The 12,295-nt window shown below is 40.9% G+C and overlaps 1 protein-coding gene across 25 annotated transcripts in view; it reads right to left on the reverse strand.

Moving 5' to 3' along the window:
- tcf7l2 (transcription factor 7 like 2) overlaps nt 1–7,899 on the reverse strand; it is a 91,716-nt gene extending 83,817 nt beyond the window's left edge. For 6 of the 25 annotated variants that reach the window (XM_056366798.1, XM_056366800.1, XM_056366794.1 and 3 more), the window contains exons 1-3: nt 7,294–7,894; nt 7,056–7,122; nt 6,753–6,877 (exon numbers count right to left, since the gene is read on the reverse strand). In XM_056366798.1, coding sequence (XP_056222773.1) covers nt 6,753–6,877; nt 7,056–7,122; nt 7,294–7,482 — 381 coding nt within the window. In that variant the 5' untranslated portion in view covers nt 7,483–7,894. Of the gene's footprint in view, nt 1–6,752; nt 6,878–7,055; nt 7,123–7,293 lie in introns of all 25 variants that reach the window. The other 19 variants (XM_056366799.1, XM_056366802.1, XM_056366797.1 and 16 more) reach the window with 8 other exon arrangements.
- Between the last annotated feature and the right edge of the window lie 4,396 nt (nt 7,900–12,295).

The raw sequence follows: 12,295 nt of genomic DNA on the forward strand, positions 1-12,295 counted from the left end.
AATTATGCGCTCTATTCAGAAGGCTTTTGTGTGTCCGACCCCCAGCCCCCCCCCCCCCTTCCCTCGCTGTCACCCCTCCGTCCCCCTCCACTCACTCACTCACTCACACACACGCAGAGTCCTAACACACATTTCCCGCTTTTCTCTGCCCCCTCCCGCCCCGTGCTTTCCCTCCCACTCAGCTAGCTACTGGTGAACTCATTTAGCTACTGGAGCCACTCTGGTCCCATTATGAATGAACTTACAGAAATATGCACATTCAGGCAAGGAAAAGAAGAAGGAGGAAAAAAGAAAAAAAGAAAAACCAAACACATACCAGAAGTATTTCTGAGCGATACCTGAGCCCAAACAATTCTTCACATAACATTCTGTGAATTATTTCTGCTCAAGCAGAAAAGTGCTACACTTTATCGCGTTAGATGCACATTTCTTTTTAAATTCTTCAAAACTTTAACTGCTTCACTAAAAAAGACAAAAAAAAAACCTTTGTTTTTTTTTTGTTTCTTTTAATTATGACACTCTAGGTGATCATGTCTTGAAACTAGCTAATCCTAATCCTAACCCTAGCCATCACCTTCGTATCTAAAAGATGCGATCAATAGTCATTCTAACCTTATCGTTTAAGATGGACGCAGCAGCACAGTAACACTGCCAAGAAAATCCCAAATCGCCACAAACCACTTCTAATTATCGTCGTTTTCACCAAGTCTTGATATGAAACAGTTCCATGATTCATATAAAAGTTCACTGTGTTGGCTGCAAAGTGAAAGGAAGCTTCACATTCTAGAAAACCAACACTGTCAACACGTGTATTTGTACCAGGGAGTAAACAGGGATGAATGGATCAGCTATGCACTGTCCTTCGAGAATTTTAAATTCAAAAAAGGGTAATGTATTTTGAAAGCACAACTCATGAAGTTTAGTGTATATTCAAGGTAAAAAAAAAAAAAAATGCAGACTTTTTGTTTAGAAAAAGAAACTGAATGAGGAAATGCTGAACAAACCAAACAAATATCTGGCTCTGTGCGGATTTCTTTCACTGCTTTTGAGATTAAAAGTGAACTTGCCAACAATTCTAGGGAGTTCAAGATGTGCTGTCTACCGAGGAAAAAACAGTAAATAAAAATAAAGAGAACACGCTCTGTATACAGATACAGATTTAACTGGTGGATACATGCACGCACACACACAGACACACAGAATAATTTAATTTCCATGTTTTCAGGGAGCCCCAAGCCCTGTGGGCCAGGAGCAGAGCTAGCCTATATTTAACAGATGACAAAAGTTGCATTCCAGATGTACAGTGCTATCTTTGTGTTGAGCTCTAAAGACATGCATGTGAGAAACAGGGAGCGAGGTGGGGTGGGTGGTGTGGTGTGGTGTGGTGTGGTGTGGTGGTGGGGGGGGTCTGCGGCTGGGAGAGGATGGGGGTTACACTGGGGGCTGGGGGGGGCACTAGTGCACAGCTGCTAAACTAATGCCTTTTTTTTTTTTCCCTCAGACACAGAAAAGCAGAGTGTGGTGGCTCACTGACAGAAACAGGGAAGGATACAGGAGGTAGAAATGGATGCATCCATTCTGAGAATAATTTGTTTTACAAAAAAAAATAAAAAAAAATATCCAGGCTGTGCTGTGACTTAATGAGTAACAGGCATAATCTGTTACATTGAAGTCAAAATTAGGCATCAGATTAGCTGTTATTACATTAAAAACAATGAAGTCAATGATTTAATTAAAAAAAAAAAAAAAAAAAAAGGTTCAGCCCCAAAGCAGACTTGACTGCAGCTGAATGTTAGCTACACCCAAACCCAGCTCACACTGCCACCAGGGAACCAATACTCCCTTCGCACTAGTTAAAAATCTGATTAGAAACACACCCACAAACTGACTGATTTTTTTTTTTTTTTTGCAAGCAGAGCGACAGATCGATGGGTGAGCAAGCTCTCACACAGCTCAGCCGGCCAACATCATCAGCATTTGACAATTAATCCCTGCTAGCTGAGAGAAATAAACATATATGTCTCCTCAGTAAATATTTACTGCAGAAATCTTTTCCATTCATTCACCAGGCACTAACAAAACCTTACTGTACTCTCCCTCTCCCTTCTCTTTCTGAGTCCCCTCCACTACCACCACCACCACCACCACCACCGCCCCCCCCCCCCACCCCCTACATCTGCGATTCATTGACTTTACAATTTACCACATGTCGAGATGGGAGAGGTCGAGCCTCCATCTGAATCACGGCACAAATATGCGAGTGATTTATTGTTTTAAAAACCCTGGGCCGATTTAGTGCAACTCCACTTTTCCTGAGCATTACTCCTATTGGCAGACCATGAACAATTACAGTTCGGACTAATTAAGCTCCGAGAATGTGCTGTGCACCGCTAATGTCTAGCAGGCCTCAATTTTAGTTTAATGGTGCCAAACTTTGCTTCCCAGCCCCCCCCCTCACTCTTTCTCTAACTTAACTCCTCAAATCCAAAGCAGATTGTACTTTTTATGACTGTTTATTGAGTCGAAGAAAAATAAGGACCTTTTCTTTCCCCTCTCCTAGCATAGGATGAGAGAAACAGCAGAGAGAGAGAGAGGAAGAGAGGGAGCACAAAAAGAAGTAGTGGGAGGGAAAGAGAGAGAGAGAGAGAGCGAGCGCAGGAGCCGTTTCCGCCATACTTTGTAAACAAAAGTGATTTGCAAGACAAAAGGAGCGCAACCTTCCAACTAAATTCAGAGTGCATTTTGCGGCTAGAGGCACAAAATGCGGCCGCGTCGTGCCACCAAACCCCCCACGGACACCAATTAGGTCCTATTAACATGTAAAGCCAATTTGATAAGGTGTAGGCCCTATCCCTTAAATCCGTATTAAACTATCTTTCCTCTTGTCACAGCCAAAAATCCATTTACAGCAACCGAACACACATAATCCATATGATATACCATTGTTATGCTTATGTTGCTGCCATGTTTCGGAAAGATACTGTCTCTGTCTGTGTCAATTGTAACAGATAAGGCCCCAGCAATGTGTGCACGTGAGCACAAAGGAGGCAGTGTTGCATTCATTTCTGCATGTTCATTACAATAATCTGACCAGAAAATCCCCCCATTATTTCTTCCTAAAATAAAAATGATAAAGGAAGGAGTCAGCCTGTGTGAAAGTGGATTTATTTTTTCTTTAAAAAAAAAAAAAAAAAAAAAGGTGAATCCACGGCAACATGCGCGATCCTATAGCACGACAACACAACTGAGACAAAGAGGGAAAAGGGGAGAAAAGCTATTGTTTCAACTGCACAAAGCCTTTCCACCGTCTTGTAGTAGGATCGCCACAGGTTCTGAGAGCATCTTTTTTCACTCTAAACACAGCAGTGGATGCTTGGTGCTGCATTTTCACCCCATCCCTCCCTTTGCCCCCCCCCACGCACACACGCACACACACACACACACTTTCTTGTTCTTTTTTAAACTACTCATAATTATACATCGAAACTCAAAACCTCCGCCAAAAGTCTCCAGGCCTGGAGAATTATGGGGCCAGGGGTGGCGTCAAATATCTTAACATTCATAAGTCCGAGAGGCAGTAAATAAAGCCAGTGGATTTACGGCCCTGCAGCCCCGATGCAGGAGAGCTGGCCGCCCAGATCCCGTCCTCCCTCCCTCAGCCTCTGCGTCTCCAGACCTGTTGAGGTGTGATGTTAGCCCACAGCACCGGAGTTAACCCACCGCCTTTTTTCCACAAGCCCCGTGTTAGCATCGGCAGGAAACAAAAGGTAGACAGAGAGAGGAAGGGAGGTAGAGAGAGCAAAGGGAACAAGGGGGGAAAGTGAAAGGAGACAGAAAACCAGGGTGAACTGGCCAGGCCACTTCTCCAATTCAACCTGCACCCAGTGATCCAGCAGGCCTTTGTGTGAGGCTTAGGGAGGAGGGAGACGGCAGGGAGAGGAGAGGAGGAGACAAGGGCAAGAGGGCTTTTAAAGCCCGGGCACAGCGTCATGTCAAATTGCTAAATGATACTAAATTGTGAGCCTCCTTGGACTTAGGTGGTAGGAAAAACAAATTCTCACTGGTTATTGCTCCCAGAGGTTAGACAACTGCCACATGCAGGAATTTTTTTCTCCCCTCAAGTCATGCAAAAAGAGAAATCACAGAAACAAGGTAATATGTCCAAACAGACCAGGAACAGTGCCAACTGACTGAAACAAAATCAAAATTGATCAGAATTTTGCTCTGATAATTTTGCCACACAGAAATAAAAATTTCAAAATCTCAATTTAAAATCATTTCTATTAAAAACAACCAAAAAAAAAAAAAATCACATTTAAAATGCCTAGATGTTGAAATCCACATCCTAAAAATAATATCACAGCACCGTCCAAACCAAGAGGAGCAGGGGAAGAAAAATGAAGGGAAAAGCAGCGAGAATCAAAGCCTTTCATGACAAGACAGAGAAAGTCTCATTCCAATAATACTCGCAGTCATATTCAGTGCCTCTCATGACATGTTAGGGAGCAAGACAGCTAATCAATGTCCAGGTGAATTATTTATGCCAGCTTTAAGTCTAATACATTTATATTACAGCGACTGCTGACTTCAAAGCTGTAATGGCTGGACACACAGGGCGCTGCAGACAGTGGGGGCCGAGGCTATACAGTAAGAAGACCACTGCAAGCTGAAAACCATGTTCATCTCCAGTCACTGCTCAGGTACATCTGTGAATTCCCCTGTAATAAATCTTGTCTACTTTATTACTAATAAAGCACCTCTTCAATAGTCAGCATGTCGCTATTACATATTTTATATTTGTAATGACTTCATCTTGAATAGAGGAAAGTGGCGTTGAGAGAAAGCTGAACAACAGGTAACAAATCAGGGAACATGCATTTAAAAAACAAAAAAAAAGATCCTTCCATCGCTGAAATATGCCTGAAAATAGTATTTCAGGGGTGGAATTAAGAGAGCAAAGGTCAACACTGTCTCGCCGCAGCATCCTCCAGCCATACTACACAATTTACTGCTTTCCTAACTGCTGCATAAGCACAGTGAACTGAGCGCTCCACGGACTAGTACAGGATACAGTGCTGCGATAGCCACAAAGAGAACTACAAACCTCTGCTAAAGCAACAAGGGATTGCTTCAGTTCAAATCATGTGCGTTCTTGTTGTGAATGTGTGTTTGTGTCAGTAATGATGAGAATAATGAGTGACTAATTCCACACACCAGCCGGAAGCGTTAACGAGGCTGGCTGAGTAAGAGGAAAAGAATGGCAAAATGTTCTCATATGTGCATATGCAGAGAATGATAAAAAAATCTTTTTAACTATAAAACACACACACACACAGGTTTGTGTAAGCAGCAAAAAAAATTATTTCAAGTGAAACCCTGGGTGATCATGTTGAACTCAAAAGCAGAAACACAAAAGAGGGCATTATGTGTCAGATGTGCATTTATTTTCAAGGTGTGAGCAGCACACAAAAAATTGAGGTAACAAATATCAGTTTCGTTAGGCAGAGCTGATGGGGAGGTAGGGGGGGTCAAATTTCCTAATGCTTGGTCTTTGCCTTAACCTTGTAAAATGAGATGACAGGTCCTAAAGCGCAGACTTGTAATTGCAACCGTTTAAAATAGGGGGGCAAAAAAAACACCCATGGTTGAAAAAATGATGCCGCTTAAGGACTGCCATTGCCCAGTGGGACTAGTGAGGTGCTGAGCAAATGAGTAAGTGTGCATAATTATAGCATGGCTGATTGTGTCTAAATAAATAACATGAATTTATTTATAAATATGGGGTTCCATGGCACATGCTTTAAAAAAAAAAAAAAAAAAAAAAAAAGCCAATACATTCCTCAATAGAAGCAAAGGTGGTGCACGTGATGCAGAGCACAGCACAGGGTTTCTATTCAACAAATCACACATCTTAATATATCTAAATAGACATCAATCAGAAAAAAATATTGTCTAATGTTTTGGAAGGGGGAGAAAAAAAAAAAAAGCTGTCAAATTTTTAATGCATGCACCTTTCACACAATGTCTTCACACGTTTTGACACATGCAAATCACTTTGAAAAGCACATTTGCATATTGATTTTATTTGTGTGGTTTTACATTGCTTTACACTGCTTACAGTATGTCAGAAAGCCAGTGTAAAGGTCTGAGTGCTCATGCAGTTTGTGGTAGAAAAAAGGGCATTTTTGATGAGGCTGTGCAAACACCAGCCAATTGCATTATTCAGTGGGATAAAAACATGCTCTTGTAGCCTGGAATACAGCAGACCCTGCATTATATTATTAATAATAATAGTAATCATAATAATGACAATAATCATGATAATAATATTTTCACATTGACCATGCATTTAATTTAAAAGTTGCTCAAGCGGAAATTCAGGGAGCATACCAGTGAAAATGTCATGTGCACATGACCTGCCATAAAACCATTATGTCCTTTTTCATTGCAATGAGTCCTAGCGCTTAGCACTGTTAGCATGCTAGCTGCTGCTGACCATTACAAACACACAGGCTTGGAGCTGCAGGCGGACATGCATGCCATTGTACTGTACACTTCATGGGGAGTTGCAAAACTTGGCTCTACATTTTTATCGGCTGCACTTCTGGGTGACAACCCTCCCGTGTCTGGCTGCCTCCGTGTCCTCGCGGAGTCCGTGTGTGTGTGTATGTGTGTGTGTCAGTGTCTGTGTGTGTGTGTGTCTCTGTGTGAGGAGTGTGTGTGCACATACAGTTGTAAATAAATGAACTTACTGTGCGTGCTGTTGGAGAAAGTGATCCATTGGGAAGGTAGGGGCTTGTGAGATCGGGGATCATTATAAATGGATAGCCCGGGTACGGTGGGCTCTTGAACAGCCCTCCATCTTGCCTTTTCGCAGCTAACATGGCGGGGGGGGAAAAAAGAAGAAAACTTTTTATAAAGTGGCCTTGGAGACTTTTTTTTCCAGAAAAAAATGCAATTGAGGAATAAAGCGGGGAGTGTCCCCTCCGTCAGGCACTTATAATGTCATGGTGCAAAAATAAAAACAAGAGTGGAACAATAAACCAGAAACTCACCCTCCTCTAAACTTTCTCTTGTTTTGTCTCTGAAAGTTTCAGATCTAGGCGGAGGCCGTCTTTCCGCCTTGAAATGCAATGAAACACAGGGATTGCGTTAAAGTTAACACAACGGGGCGATGAGGGTGATAGTTAACTTTTTCTTTTCAAGTCTATCAGCGTTACTGTGTAAGAAACGTAGGCCTCTAACTTAACAGAACCGGGGACGATCGATCCATGTTTTTAATCTGCAACTTACCTCTGAATCCGACGAGCTGTTTTGATTCGTTTCCGACTCGTTTACAAGAGAAGATTTGACATCTGCTAAATCCCTTTCTGCCGAGGAGTTCTCCGAAATTTTCTCTTCCTGCTCCCCTTCGTCTTTGAAGGCAATCATTTCATCGTTTGCACCCAGATCGTCCCCTCCACCGCCGTTGAGCTGCGGCATTTTTCCCGAGCAAAAATTTTTTTTTTTTTTAGGGGGCAAAACACAAAGTTTTAAACCCTTGATCTCGGTGATCTAGAAAGTCCGAGTTTAAGTTTGGGGTCTGTACTGGCGTTTTCCAAAGCTCTGGCGGTTGGTACAAAACTAAAAAAGAAGGGAATCTTGGCAGAAAAAGGAAGCCGGAGAAGGAGCCGAGCCGCTCGGATTGAGTGAGTTGAAGTTGGTCGGAGTGGTTTTCAGTTCAAAGGCGGCGCTGATTGACAGATAGAGAGGGATGGAAATAGAGAGAGTCTGGATTCAGGATTATTGACAGGGAGAAACACACAAGAAACTAATGAGATTCAAACAGGGAGGGACTTGAAGTGACGTTTTCATAAATAGGAGGAAAAAAAAAGAGAGGGAGAGAGACACGAGAGACGAGAGAGAGAGAGAGAGAGAGAGAGAGGAGGAGGAGGAGGAGGAGGAGGAGGGGGGAGAGAGAAAGAGAGAGGGAGGCTGGAGGAAGCCGGCGGACGACTGCAGTGAAAAGCATGTGAGGAGGAAAAAGGCAGTTTGGGAGCAGGACAGTGATGGTAAAATAGGAGGAAGATAGGAGTTGCTTGCAAATGTGGATTAAACGCACATATGGGCGGTCTCCCGGTGAAAAGGAAAAAAAAAAAAAAAAAAAAAAAGGGAAGAGGGTACTTCCTGAGGCTGTTTGCAACCAGTTTGACTCCACTATTCCCGACCAGTGTGTCACACTGGAGCCAAATGAAGTTAACATTATAGCTCAAATTTCATATATTAATTAATTTATTTTTTCATAACCTATTCTTCACACACAGGCTCTATAACCTACTTTTGTATCTGCCTTTTTTTTTTTTTTTTTTGCTTACTAAATACCAGAGGCCTATCAAAGCAGAATAAAAGCTATTACTCCGAGCTTGTTTTCCTATTTTATCTGCTTTGTCAGTTCCTTAGATCTATTTTTCATTTTATTAGATAATGTTTCCTCAGATCTATTTTTTGGGATGGAGGGTGTTATTGCATCCTGCCTTCTTGACAGGTGTGATGTCCTCTGGGACTAACCTGAATTCCTCACTGGCAGCACAGACTGGGCTGTTTTTTATTTTTCTCTTCTCCCTCAGCAGCAGCAGCAGCAGCCAGACTGGACACAAATAACGGATGCAGATTTGGATGCTCCACTTCTGTGTCTTATTTTATAGAAATTCAGCTTTTAAGAGACATAAGATAACATGAATTGTATGTGTTTACAGATAATAGAAAAAAAATGTAAAGACAATGTAATTTGACCATATGAAATTCTCAGATATATATGTCCACAAAACCATATTTGGCTGCACATCATGCACACCACTTCTCCTGTTAAGTCAGTTAGACATATTGGATTTAACACATTCCAATTCATTAATAATTAATGAATAAAACTGTACAAAGGAAAATGTTAAAATGTAAAATAATTAACAATGTCCTCTGAGTAGAAATAGGTTAATTGGGGATAAACAGAAAATAACAAAAAAAAAGAAAAAAAAATCTGCCATCGCTTACCTGAGACGTATATAAAAGCGATAGGGAGGGGGAAACCCTGTAGCCTGCTGAACAAGGGGATTGTGCATGTGTTTTTTTTTTTTTTATCTGTATGTGTGTGTGTGTGTGTGTGTGTGTGTGTGTGCATGTCGATGATGAGCTCAGCAGCAGTAATTCAGTAACCTTATCTCATCAGCTCAGGAAATGCAGTTTCCAATATATTTGATGGAGCAATCACAAAAATCAACAATGAATTTGGAATGTAACGGCAAGAAATAGAGCTGAAACATACATCCAGGTGACACTTACACTCTGTTGCAACATGGTTGGCTCCTTTCAAGCTAAATAAATCACGGGAAGATCAAAACAAGACATAGAATTGCTGATTAAAAAATATTGTTTCATGTCATCATGCTGTTAGACGCATGAAAACAAACATTATGACACTAATTCCTCTGTATCTGCTCTCAGCAGTGTTGTCAAGCAGCAGTGATGAGGAAATATGTGCACAGTGCAGCACCAAAGAGTTGTGAATCTGCCTACCAACGCACCTAGACCAGGCAACACCATGAAAGCAGACTATTCCGCTCAATGATCACTGATGTGCTTTATCTGGATGAGGTGAAAGCAGTGTTTGTGTTAGCTGGCTGGGCTGCAGCCAGCAGTGTTAGGGAGCAGGGAGGAAGGGAAAGGGATCGGCGTCTCTGGTTCTCATCCAGTGTGTCTGTGTTTAGGCAGCCGGTGGAAGAAGAGGCACCCCGCCGCTCGGGGCCCTCCAAACCTGAGCCCATACAGACCAGACCAAAGCAGGGAAGCTCCAAGCTGGCCTCTCCCCGGATTGCCTCAGCAGGTACCTGAGAGTTTAGTGGGGGCTGGCAGCGTGTTATCATGCCTGCCGTGGGGACACCTGCCTCTGATGCCGCCCTGGTGATTCTAATCTACAGGACCCTTTAATAAGATGATGATAGGCTGCGCTGCCGCCGCTGTTCTGAATGATGGAGCAGGAGCATGCGAGGGTTTCTGTTGGTGTTATTTATTTTGTTATGGGTTTTGCATGTTCACCTCTGCTCCATGTGCAGTTGTGGTTTGGTACAACTGGGGATTGTCTCATCCACCCCCCATCCCCCCACTCCCCCTAAATGTCTCAAAGGAAGTCTGTGATCGCAAGACCTCAGCTCTCCACTGTAGTCGTCATCAGCCTTGATGATAAATCCACACATCAACATCTGCAAGTCTGAATTGTCCGAGCTATAGAAAAGAAAGACAAATATTTTGAATTATTCAAGGGGTACTTTCATATTTCATGATATTGTGTCACCTTATTGGTTGCTTCACTGTCATTCTTGTGCTCGGTGTGCTTCTCACAACTTTGAAATCAAGTAATTTGAAGTGCTCCGCAAATTTGTGGCTGATGGATAATCTGTGCATGTGTGCTTTCGTACTATCCATGTTGATGATGAATAAACACCGCCTCAAACAATTTATTTATGTCTATAAATACCTATACTGTAGAAATATATACAATATAATTGTATAACTCATGTTATTTTGTAAATGTTTAGCACAACACTCTTAGAGGTATCTGGGAAGATTTTTGCACATTTTAGCTGAAATCATTTTTTAGTTTGAAAGGATCTTAGGATCATAAGTTGAATGGTTAAACAGTTGATCCATAGTCAATAGACACTGTTTGAATATGGAGTGAATAGGGCTTTTATAAAGAGGGGTTACTGTTTAATATCAATAATCTCATAATTCTTCTGAATCCCACTGTACATATGTTTTGTGCTTTACGAGTGAAAAAATAAAGGAAATAGAAGCCGTAGAATTAAATGAATGAATCTGCAGCTATATCCAGCCCTACATAGAAAAAAATATTTTATAGATCAATATTTCTATATTAATTTGTTCTTTAAAAAAAAATGTATATATACATATATATATATATATATATATATATATAATATGTTTTTTGAAAGTGCAGCCTAATTTGAATGTTTGGTAATTTCACTGCGGCCAAATATCCTCAGTCTGAAAAAGAAGTGTAAAACCTGGTTAAATAAAGTCAACATAACTACTCAAAGAAACAGGGTTCTTTTTTTTTTTTTTTTTTTTTTTTTTTTTTTACAAAAATCCTCACACAAACCACCAAACTACTTTGAGAAATCACCTACTTTTCTGTGAACACCCTCATTGTTTCATCTGGAGCAGAGAAGGTAGCAAGCGACACACAGTGCACATCCTAAACAGTTAATTACCCATCATGCATCCATGTTGCCAACCATACCAGCTAAAAGGTCTCTCATTGCTGATTAACATATTACTGCTGGGCATTCTCTCTTTTTTTTTTTTCTCACAAAAATATGCTTGTTTTATGGTACCTGTGGGTTGATTTATTCCAGTAATGAAGTTTGTTCACTTGATAATAAGAGAAACTTAACATTTGACTTTAGTTGCATTTTGTCGAGTGCAAATTTCCTCTATTGTTGGGAGAGATGCTGTTAAGCCTTTTGGCATTTATTGTCAGTGCAGCTCATATAAATTCTATCACCGGGATAATACTGTGGTTAGCCATAATTACATGTATACTAATGGTCCTCATCACTGTTTGGATGGAGAAGTAGATGTCTGATTCACCTGATTATGAAAAGACTGTTTCATGCTGTATATTATTCATTAGAGTAAAAGCAAATCAGAAAAAAAAAATCTAGGTTGTGCTTGCATTTGTGTGTCAGTGGTTATTTCTGCTCTCTTGAATAGTGTACTTATTACTGTGCTTGTTAAATTCAGCATGTAACTGTTCTTTATGCAGCACATTTCTGTATGGACTTATTTTAATTACTCAGAGCCAATCTTTGCTCAGTCACCCCTGGTTTGGGATTTGTATTCGACACATCAAAACATGGAAATTGGTGAGGAAAGAGTTCCTTCCTTGAAAAATGAATTCATTGAATGTACAGAGTATACTGTATATCTGTATATTTATTTATTTTCCCTCTTATTGTACTTGTAGAAAAGGAGCTTCTCTGCTCCCTTGCCCCTCAGCGCTCTAATCATTTGACACAATAGGACAATTCATTTGAAAATACAAGCTTTGTATGCAGGAATTGCATTCACAAGTCCTTCAGAAATTAATTTAAAAAGCAAAAAAAAAGAGTATTATGCTGACTAAAGCTTTAAGCGTTGAGGGTAATATATTTTTCACAAACAGAAACTGCTGGAATCAGTGAAGTCTGTGCACATGTACAAACACAATATATGTGCTTACTGGAAGTCAACAATGTCTGAG

The sequence above is a fragment of the Seriola aureovittata genome, chromosome 21, assembly GCF_021018895.1.
Source record: "Seriola aureovittata isolate HTS-2021-v1 ecotype China chromosome 21, ASM2101889v1, whole genome shotgun sequence".
NCBI lineage: Eukaryota > Metazoa > Chordata > Actinopteri > Carangiformes > Carangidae > Seriola > Seriola aureovittata.